Source organism: Buceros rhinoceros, unplaced genomic scaffold, assembly GCF_000710305.1.
Source record: "Buceros rhinoceros silvestris isolate BGI_N320 unplaced genomic scaffold, ASM71030v1 scaffold8702, whole genome shotgun sequence".
Lineage (NCBI taxonomy): Eukaryota > Metazoa > Chordata > Aves > Bucerotiformes > Bucerotidae > Buceros > Buceros rhinoceros.
This window is the reverse complement of record NW_010398292.1, coordinates 13065-34700: the sequence shown is the minus strand read 5'-3', so window position 1 is coordinate 34700 and position 21636 is coordinate 13065. Positions and strand designations below refer to the sequence as shown.

Below are 21636 nucleotides of genomic sequence, written 5' to 3'. Positions count from 1 at the left end.
AAGAGTGTGTGTAAAAGAATTATATGAACTGGAAACAAGAAGTCAATCTAGAGTTATATGCCAGGAAAAAAAAAAAAAAGGTAAGTTTCTGACACTTCTTTTTTTCTGGCTTTCATCTGAACTTTTAAAGTGAGCTTGGACAAACCACTCCCATATCATTGCTCGAGCTATGAAAACTTTTTCATTTTGAGGCATTTTAAAAAAACGTGTATTTTCATCTATTCCTGCTTTTAAGTCCCATGTTAAAAAAACAGTATTAAAATCACTCTTAAGTAAACTATACTCCAAAGTCAGGAACACTTGGATGGCCATCACTGGAAGTGCCTCATTAATGAAAATGTCACATGGTAGGGACAGAACTTAAAGTCCTTTTACCCACCAGCATTATTACTTCCATATCTTTTTAATGTGGGGCTAAATGAGGACAACAGAATTCTCCCTTTTAAAAAAGTACATGAAAAAAAGAAATATTAAAATATAAAAAAGAATTAACCAGTTGCCTCTGGATGTTCTTGGAAGCAAACTTTGTAATATTTGAGAGAAAAAACCTGCTGTCACAGAAGGCAGTGCCCGAGAAATTGCATTTCTGGAGCAGGAAAAGCCATGAATGCTGTGATCTGTGCAAGAGTGTCAGCTGGGAAAATGATGTCTTCTTCACCAGAAATTACCCAGAGAAGAATGTCGTGATCTGTCTTCCTGATTTACATAATAAACTTGTTCTGACATTGAAATGTTGTAATTGTTAGAAAACCAGGATTATCTGGAGTACAAACAACAACCTTATTACCAATAAGCTTATTTATTTGTTTTACCCAAAAATTAGCTTGTTTTTTTAGATAACAGAAGACACAAGCAGTGAAAACTGCGTTACTCAAAAGCAAATATTAATATACTGATGGTTAGATTTTTCTTTATATAGAAGTTTTGAATTCTTCCATTCAGTAAGTTTTAAAGGAGATTTTATTTTCTTTTTTAAAGTTATTATTTTATTATTTTAACAATGCTTAAAGTAAATGTTTATCAGGATTTAGCAATTACATATATTAAAAAGATATACTTCTGTTCTCATGAAAAGTTCAAAAAATGGAGTATGCTAATACTTTGTAATTGCCAGTGGCAATTAAAAAAATTAATTATTCTTTTTTTAAAAAAATATGATCCTCTATCTTTTCAGGAAACCATAAAAAATTTAAGTGTTCCTAAGATGACATACTTAAATGGGTGCAGTTAATAAATCTCTATGCTATATATACAGATACACATGGCGCTAATCAGAACACAAGTTGTGAGGACGGGACTGAATATAGCTATTAAAACAATCTTTCAACACAGGAGAGCCAGCATAAATATCCAACACAAAGCACAGAGCATCACTAATTGCAAAATACACCTGGTTTTCAAATATATAATATAGTAATTTTTCTTTGACTCCTATGACTGTCACATCTTCCATTCTACCTCAGCAGTAAATCGTCGATACATGCAGTGGTGCATCAGCACCCGAGTATTTTCGCTTGTTACTGGACATATTGCTTGAGTGAGCATAAAATCCTTCTCAGAGAATTTCTCTCTGTCACACAATTAAGACATTTGATTTAGTTTGGAGACAAAAGTTGCAGAGCTCCATTTTATTTAATTCCTACAGCCATAGTGATTAGCAGTTCTCAATAAACATTATTAATAAATCATTAATTTGTAACTGAAGACTAGGCTCTTTCTAGAATTTTTGCCAAATGCCTGCTTCAGGAAATCAGTCTGGAATGTCTGTCCTTTTCATAATTAGAGCGGAGAGAGAAGAATGAGTGTTTCAGACAGCTAAATTACGGTATGAGAAAAACAGAGGCACATTGGGTTTTTTGTGATAACTTCTGTGTTATTTACAATAAGATTTCAAACCACCAAGTCTCAAACTGCTAAATAGAGAAGGAAGAAATTAGTTGCTGATACAGTTCCGTAATGGGGACCCGTATCAGTGTAACAAGAAAAGATCCTTACAAGCTATCAGGAATAAGAGATGGGCACAAAAAATGAAAACGATAAAAATGAATAGGGAATCTGATGTATTTCTACCTCCCACCTCAGCCTCCAGGTTTCAAACGAGGCCTGAAATGTCATTCATGTAATTATTACCATATCAGGGTGAAAGCAATTTCAACTCAGCTGATTTGATTGTGCATTAATGGCTGCGAAAAGAAGATAAGGAATGTGCATGGTAAAAATAGCTGCCCATTACAATAACAGCAAACAGGGGTCAACTTATTAGATAACTGATTAGATACCCTTGATCGTTCAGGTGGTTTTGTTTTTTGTTTATTAAAGGTTAATGCCAAATATGAACATGGAAGTAAGCTAATAGAATACTGTCAGCCTTCACCTTCCTTATTTGGCTGTTTGAATAGTGACTGACTTTTTTTGAGAGTTTACTAACTCTCAGGGTTCTGATGACGGAAGGTGTCAGTAGCTGTGTTTCTTGCCTTTCAGTGATGGTTGCGAAGGACACGTGGCATACCTCTTCTTCACGGGAAAATGACAGTTGACTTGTAATCTGTCAGCAGCTGCGATTTAATTCCAGCAAAATCAAGAAAACAAGAACTAATGTGTTGGTTACTGCTTCAGCCATAGCAAGAGTCTAAAAGGGCCTTGTTGCCAAGTATTGACCTGGCAGAAAATTGATTAGTGTTGTTGACAGGAGAGAGCCTGGAGCCACCAACCTCTACAGAACAGCACTTTTCCTCATATATTTTAGCTTTTCAAGGAATCTCTCAATTTATTGCTTTTCTATCCTCTTCCATGTACCTTTTCCCTCATCTTTACTCTATAAAACACAAGATTCGTGTTTTACCCTACAGAAGTTCTCTCTTTACATTTGCTTTCTAAACTACTGCTTACATTTATGTTGGCAATGAATTTGCAAAAGCTGCTGTTACTGTCTAGTGGTTCCCCGTATGTGGGCTATGGTCTTCCACATCTTGTTTGGACTGGTTTGCTTATGTTCTGTCTCTTCTTCATCTTAAATGGGCCTAAACAGTTTCAATGAAAATATGTTGTCACAGTTTCTGTTGACCTGCTCACTGAGAGTATCTGGATGTTGGTCATACCGGAAAGATGGACAAGGGAAGCAAGTTAAAGACATATCTCATCAAGACCATAAATAGGAACTGTTAATAGAAAAATCTAAACAAAAGAAATCCGGTAACCAGTGACACACAAAGGTCAAATTTGCTAGAAAAACATTTTAAAAGGTCTCTCGGGTAGTAGAGATGGTCTTTGAAAGGTTGCTATGGAAAACTAGACCTGTCAAACAAGCTAGACTGGTGATCCTCAGGAAAGCAGAATATTGTTTTAAAGCCCCTTTGCTCTTATGTTTTCTTCCTGCTTAGGTAAATAAGTAAGAAGAATTGGTATAGAAGATATGATACTCCTTAGACTAATTGATTTGTGAAGTTCCTCCACAGGAGTTACAAAGACAAATCCTTCCACTCTTTCTTAATCAAAGCCAGGCTCTAAGAAACTTCTTGTGCCTTGATAACTTGTGAACTGGAAAACTGAGCAGGATATATGATATTGAGCAGCATGACTTTGGGGGGTGTAGGCAGGAGATGTCCAAAAGAAACACCGCGATGAAAATGAACTGAAAAGAATTCAATACAGTGAGATTTCTTTCAACACCCCAGTCCCCCAGTGTGATGAGGTATTTTTGAGTAAAATCCTACCCTTTTTATTTGTTTATATGCCTCCAGTGAAACCTCACTGATGGAACACACGGTTTTAGCTACACAAGTACCGAAAGAAAAAATTCTTTTGAATGACTAGAATTGTTTCTTAGTTCTGTCTGACTGTGTAATACACTTGCCAAACTTATTCTTGGCACAAGTAACAATAGTAACTGCCACAACAAAACTGAAATGTTACCAGTTTCATCCTATACTCTGTAGTCTGAATACTGTATAGAAGCAATTCCAAGTCTTATTTAATTTGCATGAAATAGCAAAGAGGTATTTCTAAAAGCTTGCTCTCCCTAAACTCATTTATCCATAAACATGTTTAAAACCATTCGTGAATACTAAACAGCTGTTTTCAAGTAGTGCTGCTAGGTCAGGTAGAAACTACAGAACTGGCACTTCCACAAAGTGTGTCAGGACATGTTTAAAACATTGTGCTCCTACCTTCATATCTAAAGTATGCACTTGAGGAAGAAGAAAGCTACTAATCTTGTTTATACTCCAACTATGATATTTTGGCAGAATCAACTTTAATTTACTGATTTATAGTATCACAGTAAACAGATGGGTGAGTCTGGTAAAATTTTCAGTAAAAAACTTTCCTCTGTTTACAAGAAGATACATTACTTTTCATTTTGACAGAGAGTCTTTTAATTTGAATGAATTGCTGTCTACAGAAATGGCTGGGCAGGGAATTCATAATTGGCTACTTAGTCGACTGGTTACTTTGAGTGTGCGGTAAGGACTGTCTGTGCAAATGAAATCCAGCAAAATAATGAAACCACGTGAAGCCAAAATTAGGCATGTTACATCTTAATAAACAATGATGTCTATTTACGAAAGAATCTGTACTTACTTGCCAAGTGCAAAACATTCCATCTTAACCGTAGTTCCTCTTGCAGCTGTAACTGTGTAAGGAAAATGGACTTCAATTTTTGGTTCATATTCCCCCATCACACCTGGAAAATGAGGAATATTTAAAATATGAAATATCATCAGTTTTCCATTAGTTGAGAGCATCACAGAAAACCCTGTGGCTTGCTTTTTGAACCTGCCCAGCAGTAGTTAGCAATTGATGGAGATAGCCTCGTTTGATCTGATAGGCTCTGCTCAGGTCCAGTAATTATTCTAAAATGATGTTCAGGGTTACCAGCAGCACAGCAGTGAGCTTAAGAAAAAGGATTTATTTTCTCAAACCATGGGTTAATATTTACATTTTGAAAGACTAAAGCAGGCAATTGATTTTAGAAGAGTGAGACTTTTCAAAGACCAAGCTTTGACTGCCAGTGCAGTGACAATTAGATAAATCAACGTATCATGCTGTGTTCGACTGCGGAACTTCTAGGCTCAGCAAGAACAACTCAGATGATGTAAGAGAATTTGTATACACAGATACAAACACAGATCTGCAGATACATACGATTTTTTTAAAAAATATAATCATGCAAGTATTCAATGTACTAGCAATAACGGCTTATTTTTTCCTCAAAAACATGACTAAATCAATGTTTTGACATTGCTTTATGAACTTGTGGAGAAATACTGCCCCTTCTATAAAAAGGCAAATTCTGAACCTGTTTTGTCATTAAAGGATAAGCGGTATTTTTTTGTAGAAAAAAGGAAATTAACTTCTGTGTCCTGGATATTAAAAAAAAACCAAACAACAAGGCAATTGTAGTCGATTAAAATTTTTCCTAGCCTAGACTGAAATCATTCTTAGTCTAATCTGTCCTAAAAATATATTCCCACTGGCTTGTACTGAGTCAATAAATTTCATAATTTAATTACACTCATTGTGACTTCTTTTGCTGTTTCCTGGCTTTTTTGTGTGTGATTATGTGTTTCTGATTCAGATCAGCTGAGTCATATTCCCTTTTAGCTCTGTCTTACTGACTGAAAAATTATGAATATTAATCCTTCCTTACAGTGCATCTTTAATAAATACATGATCATTCCTCGTGCCCATGTAATACCGTTTCAAATTCCAGTCTATCATTTTGAAGTGGGAGGGTGAGAACTTCACAGCAACATTGAAGCTGTACATTTTTCTGTCCCAGGAGGGTTTTTTGCATGTTTTTTGTTTATTTTTGCTTGTTCCTTATTGCTTACTTCGTGATTAATTTCCATTTGCCTTTTTGCTCCTGAGCTGAATTTCATCCACAATGGCACCTTAATCTCTTTCCTGATAAAGGTATCTGATCTGATAAAGTTATTATATTTTTAGGTTTAGGTATTATGTAAGTTTGTGCTGGGTGGCATTGTTCATTACTTCTCATCTACTCCATCATCACAATACCTTTTTGAAGCTATTCATAGCTAAGTTTGAATTTAACTATCCTTAATAATGTCATATCAATAAGATTTCTACCTCTGTGTTTATTTCTTTTCCAGATCGTTTATGTTCAATGGTCAAGTCCCAGAGAAGTATTCTCGGCTTCATTCCAAGCTGATTGGATACTCCTCCAACAGGTGGATTTTTTTTTTTTTAATCTGTTGTTAATTCAAAACAGGACTGTCCTTCACCCCCTCTGAGAATTTCATTTCTTTGACAGCCTCTGATGAGTGATTCTGTCAAGAGCTACTTGAAATGAAAATACACGGTGTTACCTTGACCATTCCCACCCATACTCTTGCAGACCCCTCAGGAAAGTTGTATACAGATTGAAGCGTGACCTCCCTCTTTAAAAGCTGCATTCATGGTGTATGACTCTATGGTAAGATCACTGTGTGGTAATGCGATAAATACAATCCTAGTAATTGTACTTTCCTATGCATTTTCTATCAAAACACTTGACGCAGAAGTCAGACTTGTCTGTAGTTCCTTAGGAGATCCTTTTTTTTAATAAAGCATCTTTTCTACCTGAACTCCTTCTGGGCCTGATGCCTGGTGAAGGAAAATGCTACACCCCGCTTCCTTCTGCATATGAGTCTGGCCTTGGGGATTTGTTAGCATTTGTAACGTCAATATTTCTTCTAAAATTTCTTCTTTTGAAACTTCAATTGTGAGAACTTCAGTCTTGATAGGGAAGCCTACCTGAGTTCCTTTGCAGTGAACACTACTGAAAATAGTTCATTTAGGTTTTATGATGCAGCCTTACACTCTTGAGCCATTCTTTTAAACCTCTGGCATCAGTTTTCAGTGCATACTTGCTGACAGGGTTTGTGATTCAATGAATTTTAAAAAGATTTTTTTTTGCTTCTGTGTAAAACTTTGTTCCTGAAAATTATTGTGTTGAATTATCATACACTATTAAACATTTGCCCTTTTTTGCTCTGAAAAACATTAACTTAAAACAGGATTAAATTATTCTTGCTTTTAAAATAATACAGTACTTCTGAACACATCTGAAGGACAATATTATCTTCCAGATCTTATGTTTTTAACTTACATTAACTCTTTTTAGTAATCTTACAAGTACTGAATGTTGTTTACATGTCATGCCATCATTTTATATCCCTAATGAAATGCTGTTCTACTAACCCTTTGTACCACATCCCATCCTTCTGCGCTATTACATCGGTAAGCAACACGCCTGCAGCAATTGGCAGAAAAATGTAGAGAAATTACTGAGCAATTGCTTAGTGTCCCTATAAAAATTAGGAAACAAAAGTCTATTATTGCAAAGGGATATTTTTCATCCTTATTATTTATGATCTTTGAGATCAAGGAGGCCATTACAGTTGCATAGACAACAAGGGACTTATCAAGGTTTTACCTTCCCACCTTCCACTATAAATGCCAATTCTTTGGCTGTTGTACCTCCAGGCTCTTTATCTTTCCCAGTTTCTGTTTTGGTCACTATGAGTCAGTAATGGTAAAACAACCATAATCTGCATATTTTTCAAGATTTTTGTTCATTTGCATCAGGTGCTAAGAGGAATCTGAACTTTTAAGAAACATTGAGGCCTTAAGTTACGTGCATTGGACTCAATCACTCTCAGACTTATATACATGACTCTCTTGCACAGGTTTGGTTGAGGCCGTAAAAAATTCAGTCGTTTTTATTTCCACTTATCAAACATGAAACACAATAAAAAATAGAATTGATCAGTGCAGAATAAAAACAATACATGATTTTCAAGCAGCTAACATTCCACAAATCTCACGTGGTCTGAGCACTATAGAGGAATGGGGGGCTATTCTCAATGCTCCTGTTATCTCCCTTTCCATGAAAATATCTTCTTTTCTGACAATCTCTTACCTTCCCACGGAGGAACCCCATGGTTGTGTCTTCCTTAGGCTAATTAGTTAGTTTAATACACTCCCCCCAGCTGTGCCTTTCAGCTGAGTTCAGATATGGGTATAGAAGTGCTGAATTTGTGATTGGTATGAAACACCCTGCTTCAAAATAAATTTTATTTACCAGATCTTGAAAATTTGTCTTGAATTAATAGAGGGGTAAAATCAACCTTTCCCGTGTTTAAGTAAATCTTGCCCCTGGACTTTATTCTGAAACAAGTCATTTCACCTTACATTTCACTGTCTCTGGGTCTCTGCCTTTTCGGTGCGTATGAGGGGAGCTCTCCACATTTCTGTCTAGCCAGCGTCTTCCTTGGCTGGGTGAAGTTCAACTGAGATTAAACACTAATAAACCTTCTGTTATATCTCAGATTATTGAAAAAGGCACTGATTCAAATGACTGAACATACCCAGAGACTAAGCACAGATTGATCTTGTCAGAATTAATGGCTCGTTAGTCACATGGGCAGAAATGGAGCTCAATATTTATGGAAGAGGTGCATTCCCTATTCCCTCCTTCAGACTTTTTTTACCACAATGCAGTTATCACAGAGTGATTATTTCATATTCTCCAGTCAGGTAAGGAAAAATACAGTTTAACTTGGCTCAAATCTGTGATTTAAGTTCAAATCTCTGCTACCCAAAGTAGCTATACCTTAGCTATACTGTTGTCTGGATTTTAGCTTTCCATCAAAAAACAGATGACACGATTCACTAAACCACAATAATGTGATAAACACTGCGTTTGAGGTGCTCACATACCATTGGGATAGAGGTAATAAAATTCAAACATTTACAGGTATTACTAGAGCTAAAACTGTTTACATTATTCCCTGTGGGCCATTTAATGGAAATGGAAAATGGAGTAAAGTAGCAAGATCAGATTCTGATTGTCAGTCATTTCAGCTAAGAACAAGCAAAAGAGCTACAGGCAGGATATCAGTCATTACCACTTTGAAAAGGACTGTTCTACCTCTCCATTTAATCTGCCGCTCCATGACTTCTATAACCTCAAATGAAGAGTGTAGAAAAATTGTAAGTCTGATGTATCCACACAAGAAGACTTTTTGCCTTCGTGCGAAGAGAAAAAAAAATCATCAGGCTGCTAGAAATGATGACACACCATCTTACTCCAGCTGTGTAGAGGCTAGCACTTCTATTAGTCCTCCAGATATTAACTACCCTCTTGAATCTCCCAGAACATCAGCTTCCATGATGCTTATGGCAGCTTAAACCCTTTCAGCTACAATACTTTGGGTTTGCTTCAAATTATTTAAGTAATAGCTCTCTAACTTACTTCAGAAACTAATTTTGAATGGAACAGGTTATAAGGAATCCTTGAACAAGTGGCTGACGAGCCTTTCAGACAGTAGCTAGAAGGTATTAGATTCCTGGCTGAGCGTCATTAGAGTGCTAGGGAGAAAATGAAAGCCAAAGACTAGACTCAGAAGAAAGCTTCCTATATTTCCTATACTAAGGAGAAAGATTAGGCACAGACTTATGCTTGCCATTATTTCATTAGCAAAAGATACAGCCTTCATAGTTCAGTGATTAAAAGTGTTTGCCTGAGAGCTTTGAGCAAAGTTCCTGATCTTAATCAGATGGTTAATATGGTTCTCCTTAGAGCCTGTATAGTGCTCTAATCACAAAATTATTGGGAATTCTTATTTGGATGTTTCTCTCAATTTCTGGGAAACAAGGAGCGATGAACTTGTCCTACTGCATAAGAATTTTCTAATAATTTTACAGATAAGTAATTGAGTTTTCTAGCACATTGTAATTACAATCTGTTGTGTGAATGTGTATCCAAACCTAAGAAAATTTTGACTAAGAAAATATGTCAGGAAAGTTGATGTATAATATTTTCTCTCAATAATCTGTCATGCAAACTAGGGTGGTGTACCATGTGGGTCTTTTTCTGAGAAATTAATATTTAACATTTTCCAAGAAGACCTGCAATGTTAAAAGTCCCCAAATACTTATTTGGAAGAGAGAGCCCTGAATAAACACATTTACAATGACAGTAAATTCACAGCACAAACCAAATTAGTTCAAATGTAGTGATGATTCCCACTATTACATCCTGACTGCAGCAGAAATTTTCAATGCATTCGGAAGAACTTACTGACTCACCTGCCATTAATCTTATTCTAAATGGAGGGACTAGTGCCTGTTATAAGTCTCTAAAAATTTACTGTAGGAATGGTTTAGCCACCCTGCAGGAAGACCTGGATAGTCTGGAAGAGTGGGCTAACAGGAACCTTACGAAGTTCAGCAAGGACAAGTATAAGGTCTTGCATCCTGGGAATACATAATCCAGAACAGACTGGGATCCACCCGCCTGAGGAGCAGCTCTGTGGAGAGGGACCTGGGAGTCCTGGAGGACAACGAGCTCTCTATGAGTGAACAGTGTCTTGCTGTGATGAAAAAGTCAACAGGATGCAGGATTGCATGAACAAGGGTATCACCAGCAGAGATAAGCCCTTATCCCACTCTGTTAGGCAGTTGTCAGGTCACACCTGGGTTACTGTGTTCAGTTTGGGTCTCTGCTATACAAAATGATGTGGACAGACTGGAGAATGTCCAGAGAAGGGCCACAAAGATGGTCAAAGGCCTGGGAAGCTGCCTTATGAGGAAAGGCAAAGAGAAGTGGGTTTGTTCAACCTGGAGAACAGAAGGAGAACAGAAGGCTTAGGGGAGACCTTATCACCCTGTTCCAGCATTTAAAGGGTGGCTACAAAGAAGATGGAGACTCCCCTTTTATGAGGAGTCCCACGGAAAAGATGAGCAGTAATAGGTACAAGTTACTCCTGAGGAAAATCTGACTGCAGACAATAGGAAAGTTTTTTGCAACAGGGAGAATCAGCCGTTGGAATAATCTCCTCAGGGAAGTGGTGGATTCCCCAATGGACACTTTTGAGATTTAGCTAGGCAGGATGCTGGGCCACCTTGTCTAGGCTGTCATTTTGCCATGGACCAGATAATCCTTGAGGTCCCTTTCAAGCTGATATTCTCTGAGTCTATGATACTATGAATATTCCTTCCACTTAGCCAAGATTTGAGCTATAAATTTGTCCTTTGAGAAGCCCTAAAAATGCTCTAGTGAAACTGCATTCTGCAATACACTCAACTCTGAAGTACCAACAATATTCCGAAAGCAAATTCTGTCACGTATCACTAAATGGAAAGAAGTCTGTACTAGAATGTATCCTAATGTCAAAGAAAATTTAGTAATACAGTTTCTGGGAAAAAATATCTTGATGAATGCAACAAAAGAAGGGAACAAAGTCTTCTTCAGCTTACAACTAGTGGATAAGATATTCATGTATTTTTAATTTTAGAGGTATAAATGTAGAAAGAGGTCACAGTTAAACAAACAAATAAAAAAATATTTAACACAGGCCTAGACAAAACTTTCCTCTTTCCTCTTCAAAATCTCTTTTATATTATACTCCATTTTACTAGTCCAGCAGTTACTCTCTGAACTCTGTTTAGAAAGTCCTTTCTAGAAATAGTATTCCTATCTCAAAATATTAAAAAATTTAGTTATTTACAACTAATAAGTGTTATGTATGTATCTCATACATACTCAAGAGCTTTCTGCCTCTCTTAAGCAGTGAATGCAATTAAAAAGATTTCATTTTCAGTTGTAAGTGGGTGTGTTGTGACTGAAGTAAAGGTAGCTGGGGCCAAACCCTAAGGACACAAAGGCGATGAGGTAAGCTCAGAATAAGCAATGAGGGGAGCAGTGGTATTTTCTCTAGTTCTTCAAATGGGAGGCCCAAATTTTCAGTCTACTGTTTGGGCTGCAGTTTGAGAACTGTGTTTGAAAACATCAAGCAGTAACTATGACCAAGATTGCTGGCTCTCTTTTTGCAAAGAAGTCTTTACTTTAGTCATAACCTACTCTTCAATCCATCCAGTTTCTCTCATATATGTAATTTAGCATCTAAGCTCTTCAGCTAAACTCAGCACATCCGGAATTGGATGAAACGAGACTTTGCCATTTGGACATTCAGAGATGACTGAAGGCATCTGAATGGCTTGTATAGAACAGCATACAACATGCATCCAGTATGAAGATTTATGCATACATAGTTGTACAGAAACATGAGAAACCAAAAATTTTTACTGAATTTTTTTACTGAAAAATTTTGCTGACTATGTATATGTATAAAAATCAAGATTCTATTACACCAGACAACATGCTGTCTTTCTTGAGAGGCCTAAGAATATGAGTCAATAAAAAGCCAAAAGAACTATCATTGGGTTTTCTTGTTCCATTTTGCTTTTATAGTGGAGGAGATTGTGCTGAAGTTGGCACAAGATTTCTCTTAGGCATCTCTGGCCAAGGTTTATTGTTCCTCCTTCTCAATTCCCTGCTGTTCATCCAGGTCAGGCTCACAAAAGCTATTCAGAAACCTGGAAAATATTATTTATTCTAAATTATTAGAAGGAGAATCTAATTTTCATGGGGTTTCTAATTATCTTCCTGATGGCATGTTCACAGCTCTCGAAGAACCCAGTCTGTCCTATAGTAAATGACATAATTGTTTGTACTTCAAATATGGAATTAATCTCCATTTTTCTTGCAACTTGCACTGTTCTTTTACAGGATGAAAACAAAATATTCCCTTTCCATTTAGACACCGGGAGTGTCACAGTGTCCAGAGAGTAATTTTTAATTCGGTTCTGATCAGATAGGACACAAAGTAGTGTTGCTCTAATATTCATTGTTATCTAATTAACTGGAAAGAGCTTCCTAAATGGGAAAAGTTTTTCAGCTGAGACTCCTCATATAACTGTGCAAATACAAGTACCTATTGATTCCTCAATAAGAAAGATCAAACAAACACTAACATTTCTCCTCCATTAGCAACAGCTACTGGAATACCCATTATTTTAGACCCAACAGCAGCAAATCATCCTTATTATAAACTTACTGCAGTCCTCACCTCAAGCAAAATTCCTGCTCTTCACAATCAGATTATTTCACTATGCTGAAAAGAACATCAAACTGACAAGTCATTCCTATATGACCATTATGCCATACCCCATAATCGTAAATTAAATAGTCACTTGTGAATTTGCATCTAAGATCCTGGATGTAAAATATATAACATTAGGTGTGATCATTCTTAATAATCTGAAAACATTTCCAACTATAAAGAATATTTCTGTTACAAATTTGCACATATTTTAATTTAGTCACAGTTAATCAAAATATTACCAACATACTTCTGTTCTGAAATCTTAACAGCTACAGACTGATGTAAAATCATTCATACTCGTGAGTTGGATTTAGAGGAACATTTTTCCTTCAGTTCATTTATTTTATGTTTTGTATACTCTGTAGATGGATCAGTTAACTCTTTCCTCTGTGTACTAACTTCATAAATCATCAGAGGGAGAAGCAAATCAAGAAAACTTGAGAAGATGTGCAAGAAGACAAATATACAGAATCTTAAATTAGCTAATTAAAAAACCCCCAAGAACTTCATTTCTAACAGAGAGTATTTCTATAAGCAAGTGGGGAAATTTCGGAATTAAAAGTTCTTGAAAGAGGTTTTCTTAACAGATCTCGAATTAAACTAAACTCAAACAAACTGTTCCACAGTGTACGAGTTCTTGTTCTATACTGAATCCTGGAACCTAATCTTTTCCAGTCCTTGCCGAGCTTTCCTCCTGAAATACTCCCATGAGTTCAGCCCCTTCATATTGTCAAAAGATCATTCCAGGATGTTTTTTCTACACATTTTTTAGAGTAATCTTTTACAAAGAGCATATTCGAACTTTTGTTTGCTGTTTGAGAGTGCACCTGAGCCATGCTACAATCCTTATAAGAGACTCTGTGAGGAGTTATTGCATAGGAGCCCTCCATGAAACTTCCTGGATACCAATAGATTTTCACTGTGAATTTTATATGGAAGGATCACTGGTGCTGACTGCAACAGATTTGCTAAATGGAAACACATATTACCAATTTGGAAAAAAACCACCAAAGCAAACCAAACGAAACCACTTACAGCACTCCTCCCTCCCCCTTTGTTATGACCTATCTTTAAAATACCTCACTACAATTGTAGGGGACAAACAAGAGGTTGACTACAAGAGTAATGGCTTTTCAGGGACAATCCCATTTTATCAGCCTTCCCCTGGAGCACCCTGTGTGTATTTGATGTCTCTGTCACTGCTACCAGTCTTTGTATACCACTTGAGATCAAACTTGATTTTGCCCAGACCCAGTTTGGGTCTGCTTGAAAAAAAAATCAAAGTGGAATTATTTCAGGTTTACGTTCTGCCCTGGAGCATAGTTTTTATGGACTTAGACAATTCAAATATGAAATGTGACTGGACACTCAAAATGTAAGTTAACAATCTTGCAACATAACTCACAGCCTACAAGCTCGGCAACTCCAGAAAACCTGGCAGGATAAAGTCACAACTGGATAAGTATTATCAGCTCCCATTACAATCCCAGTATGCTTTGTTTCTTCTAGAATTCAGTTCCGTATGAATAAACACATTAGAAGACAAAAATAGTAATGCAAGTAGGAAAAAATATCTGCATTTCTTCTGGATGGGAAAAACTGAGAAATCACTGGGGTTTAAGGAGATTAACAAAGGGTTAATCTTTAAGCAAATAATTTTAATGCTAATTATCAGTTAATTAACAACTATTAACATTCTTCCAGAATGGAAATACTCTATGTCTGTGAAGCTGTTGATTTTGCTCTATACTGGCTCGTTTTATTGCTTATTTCCCACCATTGGGGAAATTATTATGACTTCTTCCAAACTTTCCTTAATGTTGGGAAGAGATCCTTAGATAACCCATCAAAGTTCAAACAGCATACCCAGAGTTCAACCTGAATAAGTACTTGTAGAGCACAAGTACTGTGCTCTACACCAGTACATTCTGTCATGGAAAAGGAGAAATGAACATCCTTAATAACCTGATAACTCTTTGTTCTATCATTATGTGAGACTATTAATCACAAAATTAATCCATAGAATTAAGACAGACAAGATTCAGTTCACAGAACTATGATGATAAGGGAAAAGATTTGAAGGTCAAGGTCTGCATTCAGTTACATGAGAAGATGTCTGGTCAGATACACCAACCTCTGTTGAGGTATAAACTATTTTGCTCAAATGGAGCACAGCAGAAAATATCTTCTGATGTCTGAAATTATACAGGTTCTCTCTTTTCCCTCCCCAACCCCCGGGAATTTCATCATGGCAAAGCCACTACGCAGTATCTATGCAGAGATAAAATGAAGAATTAATTCTCTCTTGTACAGTAATAAAGTTAACAGCTTTTCAACAGAAATAAAAAAGATTTAAAAAGGAAGAAAAACTGGAATGAAAATATGTGAACTTCAAGTAGCTGCCTTATGCTATCAAGCATAAAATGTTTTATACTCCCTATTTCCTAAATTTGAAGAGGCTTTCTGTTGGTTTTATCAGTCAAGATAATTTACTGCTCCCAATCAGCATCCAAGCCTGCAAAGATCCATTTTAACCTCCCTGTTTATTATTTGTAAAGTTATTAAATAATTCCTCAAAGTTTCTAATGCATTATAAAGGCAGATAATGAGATCATGCATAATTTTTTAAAATAGAATTTCAGAGTGTTTTTATAACCCAGCTTGAAGTGAAATTGAATTGTATGAAAAGACTGATTGTCAAGGACATCTGAACAAATGAGGTATTCATTTTATTCAGAATCCACTGAAGGATTTCTTGATGTTTTTATTTAATTTGCTTCATATCAAGGAGCTAAGTTCCCCTTTGAGACACATCACAAAAGAAATAAAAGATTAATAAAAGCCCAGGAAGTTCCTACAGTCTTGCAGAGTTTGAGAGAAAGCCTTAATATTACTCCATTTCTTCCTCATAGACAAATAGAGACCGATGTTTTTATAGGAATGTTTCTCATCACAGGCTGTCCAGTCCCCTGGGTACTGGTACTGTTTATATATAAAAATCCCGAACGAGGATAAATATATCAACTAGAATATTTTTGAGTTAATGGTACATATGTCCAGAGACTATATAAATTGTTTTATTTATATGGTGCCATTTGTAAAAGATGTTTAAAACCACAGGCTCTTCCTGTCCTTTTTGACAAATGTACTGACTGTGTAGGACAATGTCAGGTGTGATTCCAGCTATTAGACCTCAGGAAGCTGTACAATTTTTTAACTGAAGTGAAAATTTGAAAAGATGAAAGTGTTTCAATTAATTTTATAATCAAAAAGCTCAAAACAATGCAAGCCATATTCAAAATCACATGAGAGAGCTTAGTGACATAGTGTCAGGTAAGTTTTCAGGTGCTTGGATTTTGTTTTAATGCCATTCTTAATTTCTTGCTTCTTTGTCCGAGTCCATCCTCATCTGTTTCTTTCTCCACAAATTACTCTTTCCATCAGCTATATTATTCTGTATTTTGGAGTATAGTGTTTATATTTTTAAAGTTAAGGTGTGCATATATATATAAAATTCTGTCCTTGCCCCTTAATATTTATCAGTGGATAAGGCAATACAACCTACAGAAATTTGTATAAAACAGGAAAAGTTCAGTACCATTAATTAAATATTTTAATTGTGATCCCAGAGAGTTTTCAAAAGGCTGATATTATTGCATTCTGTGGTGGAGGTAGAACAAGGCAGAAGTCCTAAATATGATTTGCAACCAGAACTTTCCCGAATATTTTTGAAGGTAGGTTTACGGAGACTGCAAGATAAGGTAGGAAATCTGGGTGTCTTCGCTGAGAAACTTGCTCAGTCATACAGGAAAGCAAGGAATGTACTAAGAAACACTGAAGAACTCCATTAAAATAAAGGGGCTTTTTGGAAATTCCAGGAGATAAAAGGCATGGAAGCCTGGTAGAAATTCAAGCGTATGAAAAAAAGAATTGGCAAACTGCCGAGGAGCAGGTTCGTCTGTGTGCAAATGCCTCCCCAATACTCCAGCCCAGTTCAGAAGGTTGGATTATCACAGCGGTGTGACAGCCAGCTGTGAAACACAAATTTGCTTGAGGCTGGTGTACTCTACCCACTTGACATTTTAGAAAATCTGCAAGGTTTCCTTCACAGACTTTGTTTCTCAGCTCAGTGATGTACACTGCTGCCTTTATCCTTGTTTACCCTCTCCATTTCTTATACTGTATTGTGTGCCTATGTACTGCTAGTATCAGATAATTTATTGAAGTTCTGCACAAAATGAGAACCCAGTAAAAGCATGGATGTAAAGAAACAGTAGAGTGAGACATGAATAATAAACATGACAAGAAAAAAGTTTTTTTTTTTCAAAGTTTGAACTGATTAAAAAGACAGTCAGTGTTTGGGTTCTTTTTCAGAGGTTGATATTTAAAAGGTCAGGTCTGCTATGTTAATTTGGTAAAACTAAACACCTGAAACTCAATAATTAGCCTAAGTACTAAACCAGCAAACAAAGAAAATAGGAAAAGATATGGTAAAACATGCAGCTTTTTGCTGCAGAGGATGCATGCTGTGCAGACAGAAATTTCAACTTGTTATGAAGAATAGATATTAATTCAATTCTAATCTGTGAACACATTTTTTTTACTCTCTCTGTTAAACTAAGACATCTATGTTTAAGCCTAGCTTTTATAATGCTTCTACAGCACAGGACTAGTCTTAGTTATAGAGAAAGCTATAAGCAAGACAAAAGCCCTAGCGTCTCTTTCTCTCTGATTTACGTAAATAAGGATTCACAGATGCTGAATTGCTGAAGGGTATTTCTGAAGAACTAGAAAGCGTCGTTAAATGTGGATCATCTCAGAAAAAAAGAAAATATAGGCACTTGTGTAATTATCAATTATTATTCTAAAAAATATTATTTTAACAGAAAACAAAACTTAAAATCAATTAGAATATAATAAATATTAATCTTTTTTCTGCAAAAGAGCAAATAACACATTTGCCTCTATAGGCAGATATTCTGATGGACTCACAGTTACATACAATTTCTATTGAAATGTCATATTGCTCCATAAGAAATATTATTGGACAGTGTTTTATTTTGATCTTTGGAAAAAAGATCTTAAGTCACTTTTTAATGATAAGATTTAAGTACTTGCTACAGAAAAAAGATTGCAGCTATATGCCCTGATGAAATTCAAAACTAGTGGGGTAACAAACTAGCCTGTAATCAAAGCTATTGTGGTGTTCTTGGTACTTAATCAGCACAGTGAATTGGAGCCTGGAGGTGTAACAGCTCTTTAGTACAGCAACAGGAGAAGTTTTAAGCAATACAGCCTCTGTTCTGTTGTCTAACTGTGTGTGCCTGTGTCACCTGAGATGCGCGAATGTGTATCTCCTGGCATCCTGCTGCTGTTCTGTATGCCCTGTGCGGTGTTTACCCACCCCCTGTAGACGGTGTTTCAGATGCCTGAGCCTATTCCAGCGTGGCAGTGGCCACTTGGGCTGAGGCAACTGAACTGAGCCCTAAAGAAAGAGATGTTACTGACAAAGATTTGCTTCTCTCTCTCAGTGATGGAGCACCAGAATAGCAAGGAGGAGTAACTGTTCTAAACAAAGTACATCAGGAGGTGTTAGATTGCACTTTGGCCTTTGGAGATCTAAATATTCTCACAATTGTTTTAAAACACACTGTCACCATGAACATCTTTCCTTTGTTGATTGCTGCCATAAATGCATGCATATATTGAAAAACAATAAAATCATAGTTCTGAGATTAACTGGAGAATTTTTGTCTTCGCATTTTCGCTTCCACGTGGTACCCAGAAATAATGCCTTTCTTACCATCATTTCTCAGTGTCAGAGGTGTAGGAGGACTCAAAACTCTGGCATTTGTCACTGTGTTTTTTACCAGGCATATATAGCTGCCAACATCAGATGTTTGCACCTTGGAGATGTAGAGATTGCCTGTCTCCTGAGAGATGAAGCGTCTACTGTCTTCTGCCACAAAAGATGGGAATTCATTAAATACCCAGCTATAGATGATCTCTAAAAGAACACAGAAAAAAATAAGAGAAAGTAATTATGGAAACAATATTGTGTCATGTTAATGGATACACTCAATAAATACTCATTAAGTGTAGTTAAATAATCTAGAACTATAAAAGCTAAAGGCTTTTTAAACTTTTCATTTGTTTTGTTTTGAATTGAAGAATCTTTTTTCTCCCCTTGGAATTTTGAAAATAGCATGAGTCCACAAGATCCCTGGGAAGACAGATTAAATAAATTACATTATTCACCAGATGCAGAGAACACCCCTAAAGTAGTAGATAATTCCTGTTTCTAATCTCCCAGGTCAAGCCAAAAATAGTATGCAAAACATTCTTTTCTTTATTTGTCCAAATTTGCAGTGAAATATATCAAGATGCTTCCTATAGGGCTAGGGATGAGTTTGCAAGCATGTGTATAAACAGGTTTTGTTCTGAACAGCTGTTTTAAAATCGGCAGATTCTAATAACTGTTCAACATACCTTGCAGGTACTATTACTACACTATACTTCTATCTTCTACATCTGCTCAGAACCCTTCGTACATGGAGCTTAAATCCCTACAATCAATGAACAATTCCTCATACCAAAGCTACCAACTGCTTTGCCTCATAATCTGATGGATCAAAGACTAATCAAAATGATTTTTTAAAATGATAATTAAAGTCAATCCCTCGGTTCTTATTTTTATCCCATGAATGATTCTGCTCACCTGAAAAGAATATCCCTATCTATTTACATTCAGAATAATTGGCTGAGAAAAAAAGATCTTTTATCTTTTATTCTCTATAAGATTACATCACGATTTATTAAAAACCTAGATGCATTAATGTCTCAGCATTAGAAGTATCAGTAAAGTTAATGAGATTCTCATTTAGCAGGGAATTCCTTGCAGCGAATTATTCATGTGGACTTCCACCAATTGAGATTTTAAAGCTTTAACCTTGTGTATACTTATTTAGACGTTGATATTCTTTCAATCTTATCTTCCACAGTTTCATTTTGTCTTCACAATTTTAAAAAATATTCTTCACTACTTAAACTGGCAATTAGGTATAAGGCAATTTCTTCTGTAATCTCCCCCTGTGATAGTCTTTAAAGGACTGACTCCAAAATCGGAAAAGCAAAAGCTAGTTTAGGTATATAAATACCCTGCTACTGTTTCAAGATGTAAACTGCTCCATTGGCATAGCAAATCCCAAGTATTTGGGCTCAAATTTCTTAGGTGACTACTCTCAGCTTCAGCAGCAATGTGAAGACGATAATTGCACGTGTCAGTCTGGTTCTCTCACACTTTTATCCCCACTACAAAACGTTTTCTTGATATAAAGGCAGTTGGAAATTTTTCTGTGTGCTTTTCTGCTAATGATAGGAGAGGAACTGGTATAGCTCTTCATGGCACAAATGTGAAACACATTAACTTCCTAGCTATGTACACATCAAACCAGGTGTGCAGTTTGACTGTAGCAGTACAGAAAGCATTAGAAATTCCAGCTGATCCACCCTTTCTATCCTGATGGTGTACTGTTTCCTGGCACAATGGTCAGAAAGGAGTTGAAAAGCACAAAACCTGCTTTTTCAACCAATATAAGCCAACAATGCAAGCAGCGATGTAGAAATGAGGGGTGTTCTGGATTAATTTTGAAGCAATTCAGTCTAGTTTTGAAGTCAGATGAAAGCTCTCTCAAGAAAAACTGGTGGCATTAGAACAAAAATACTGTGTTAAAGGGCTAAACATGTTTACCTGACAGCAGGGGAAGACTTTTTCAAGATGAGTTATTAAGATGCACACATTGACTTTTTGATTAAAAACTTTTAAGATCCAGTTGTAATTCTGAGTGGTTAGCCAGGACCCTGAGGAATTCAAGGCTCATGGAAAGCTCTCCAAGGTTTCAAAATTTCCTTCCTCTTCTTTTATGTTTCAGGCAAAATACTAGTTAGCCCAAAATATTTCTCTCTGAAAATTCCATTGTCGCATTTCCCCATGATGTCTTATCTGTCAGAAATAATTCATGGCAGCATAAAATTCTACAAAGTGATGATGAACATACAAGTTCAAGGAAAATGCACTGGCTTTAACTGAAGACACCTGTTACCAGCTCAAATTGAAAGCAATCTGTCTCACTAATTGCTCTGACTTAAAGGTAGTTCAAACCAGAAAGCAGTTATCACTGTGGGTTCATTGGTAGTTCATGTAGAATAGAATTTTCTCCATTTGCAGCCTAAAACCACACAGTTAATTATTCTTTTATTAATTAGAACTGCTCCTAAGGAACAGATTTCAATCAATAAATTTTTGTGCCTCTTAGGAACCTCTTTGCTCATGCTGTATCTGGGGGGATACTGTCATTCTGTCAAATTCAAAATGATATTTGCTGTTAAAAATGGAGTGATAGATTAATGGGTACTGGGATTGAGTATTGAGAAAAAAGGTAATAGAACTTCTGCTAAATCTAAAACTCAAATCATTTATGCTATTAAGCTGTGGTTAATACATATTTGTGCATATCTACCACTTCTGTACTTCAGCCAGGAGCCCAGACTCCAAAGCATAGACAAAAGTGCTCACAGTTTATCTCTTCATCATTAACAGCCCATTGACACTGAAGGCATTACTCATATTTTTAATTTCTAAAATGCAACCCCCTGGGAACACACTTTAAAACACCTGAAGACT

The 21636-nt window shown here is 36.2% G+C and overlaps 1 protein-coding gene across 1 annotated transcript in view; it reads right to left on the bottom strand.

Moving 5' to 3' along the window:
* Window positions 1-18960, bottom strand: part of LOC104488941 (contactin-5) — a gene marked incomplete at both ends in the record, with an annotated part of 44840 nt that extends 25880 nt beyond the window's left edge. The window contains 2 exons of the mRNA XM_010131045.1: window positions 4579-4681; window positions 18757-18960. Of these exons, the coding sequence (XP_010129347.1) occupies window positions 4579-4681; window positions 18757-18960 (307 nt within the window). The remainder of the gene's footprint in view (window positions 1-4578; window positions 4682-18756) is intronic.
* Between the last annotated feature and the right edge of the window lie 2676 nt (window positions 18961-21636).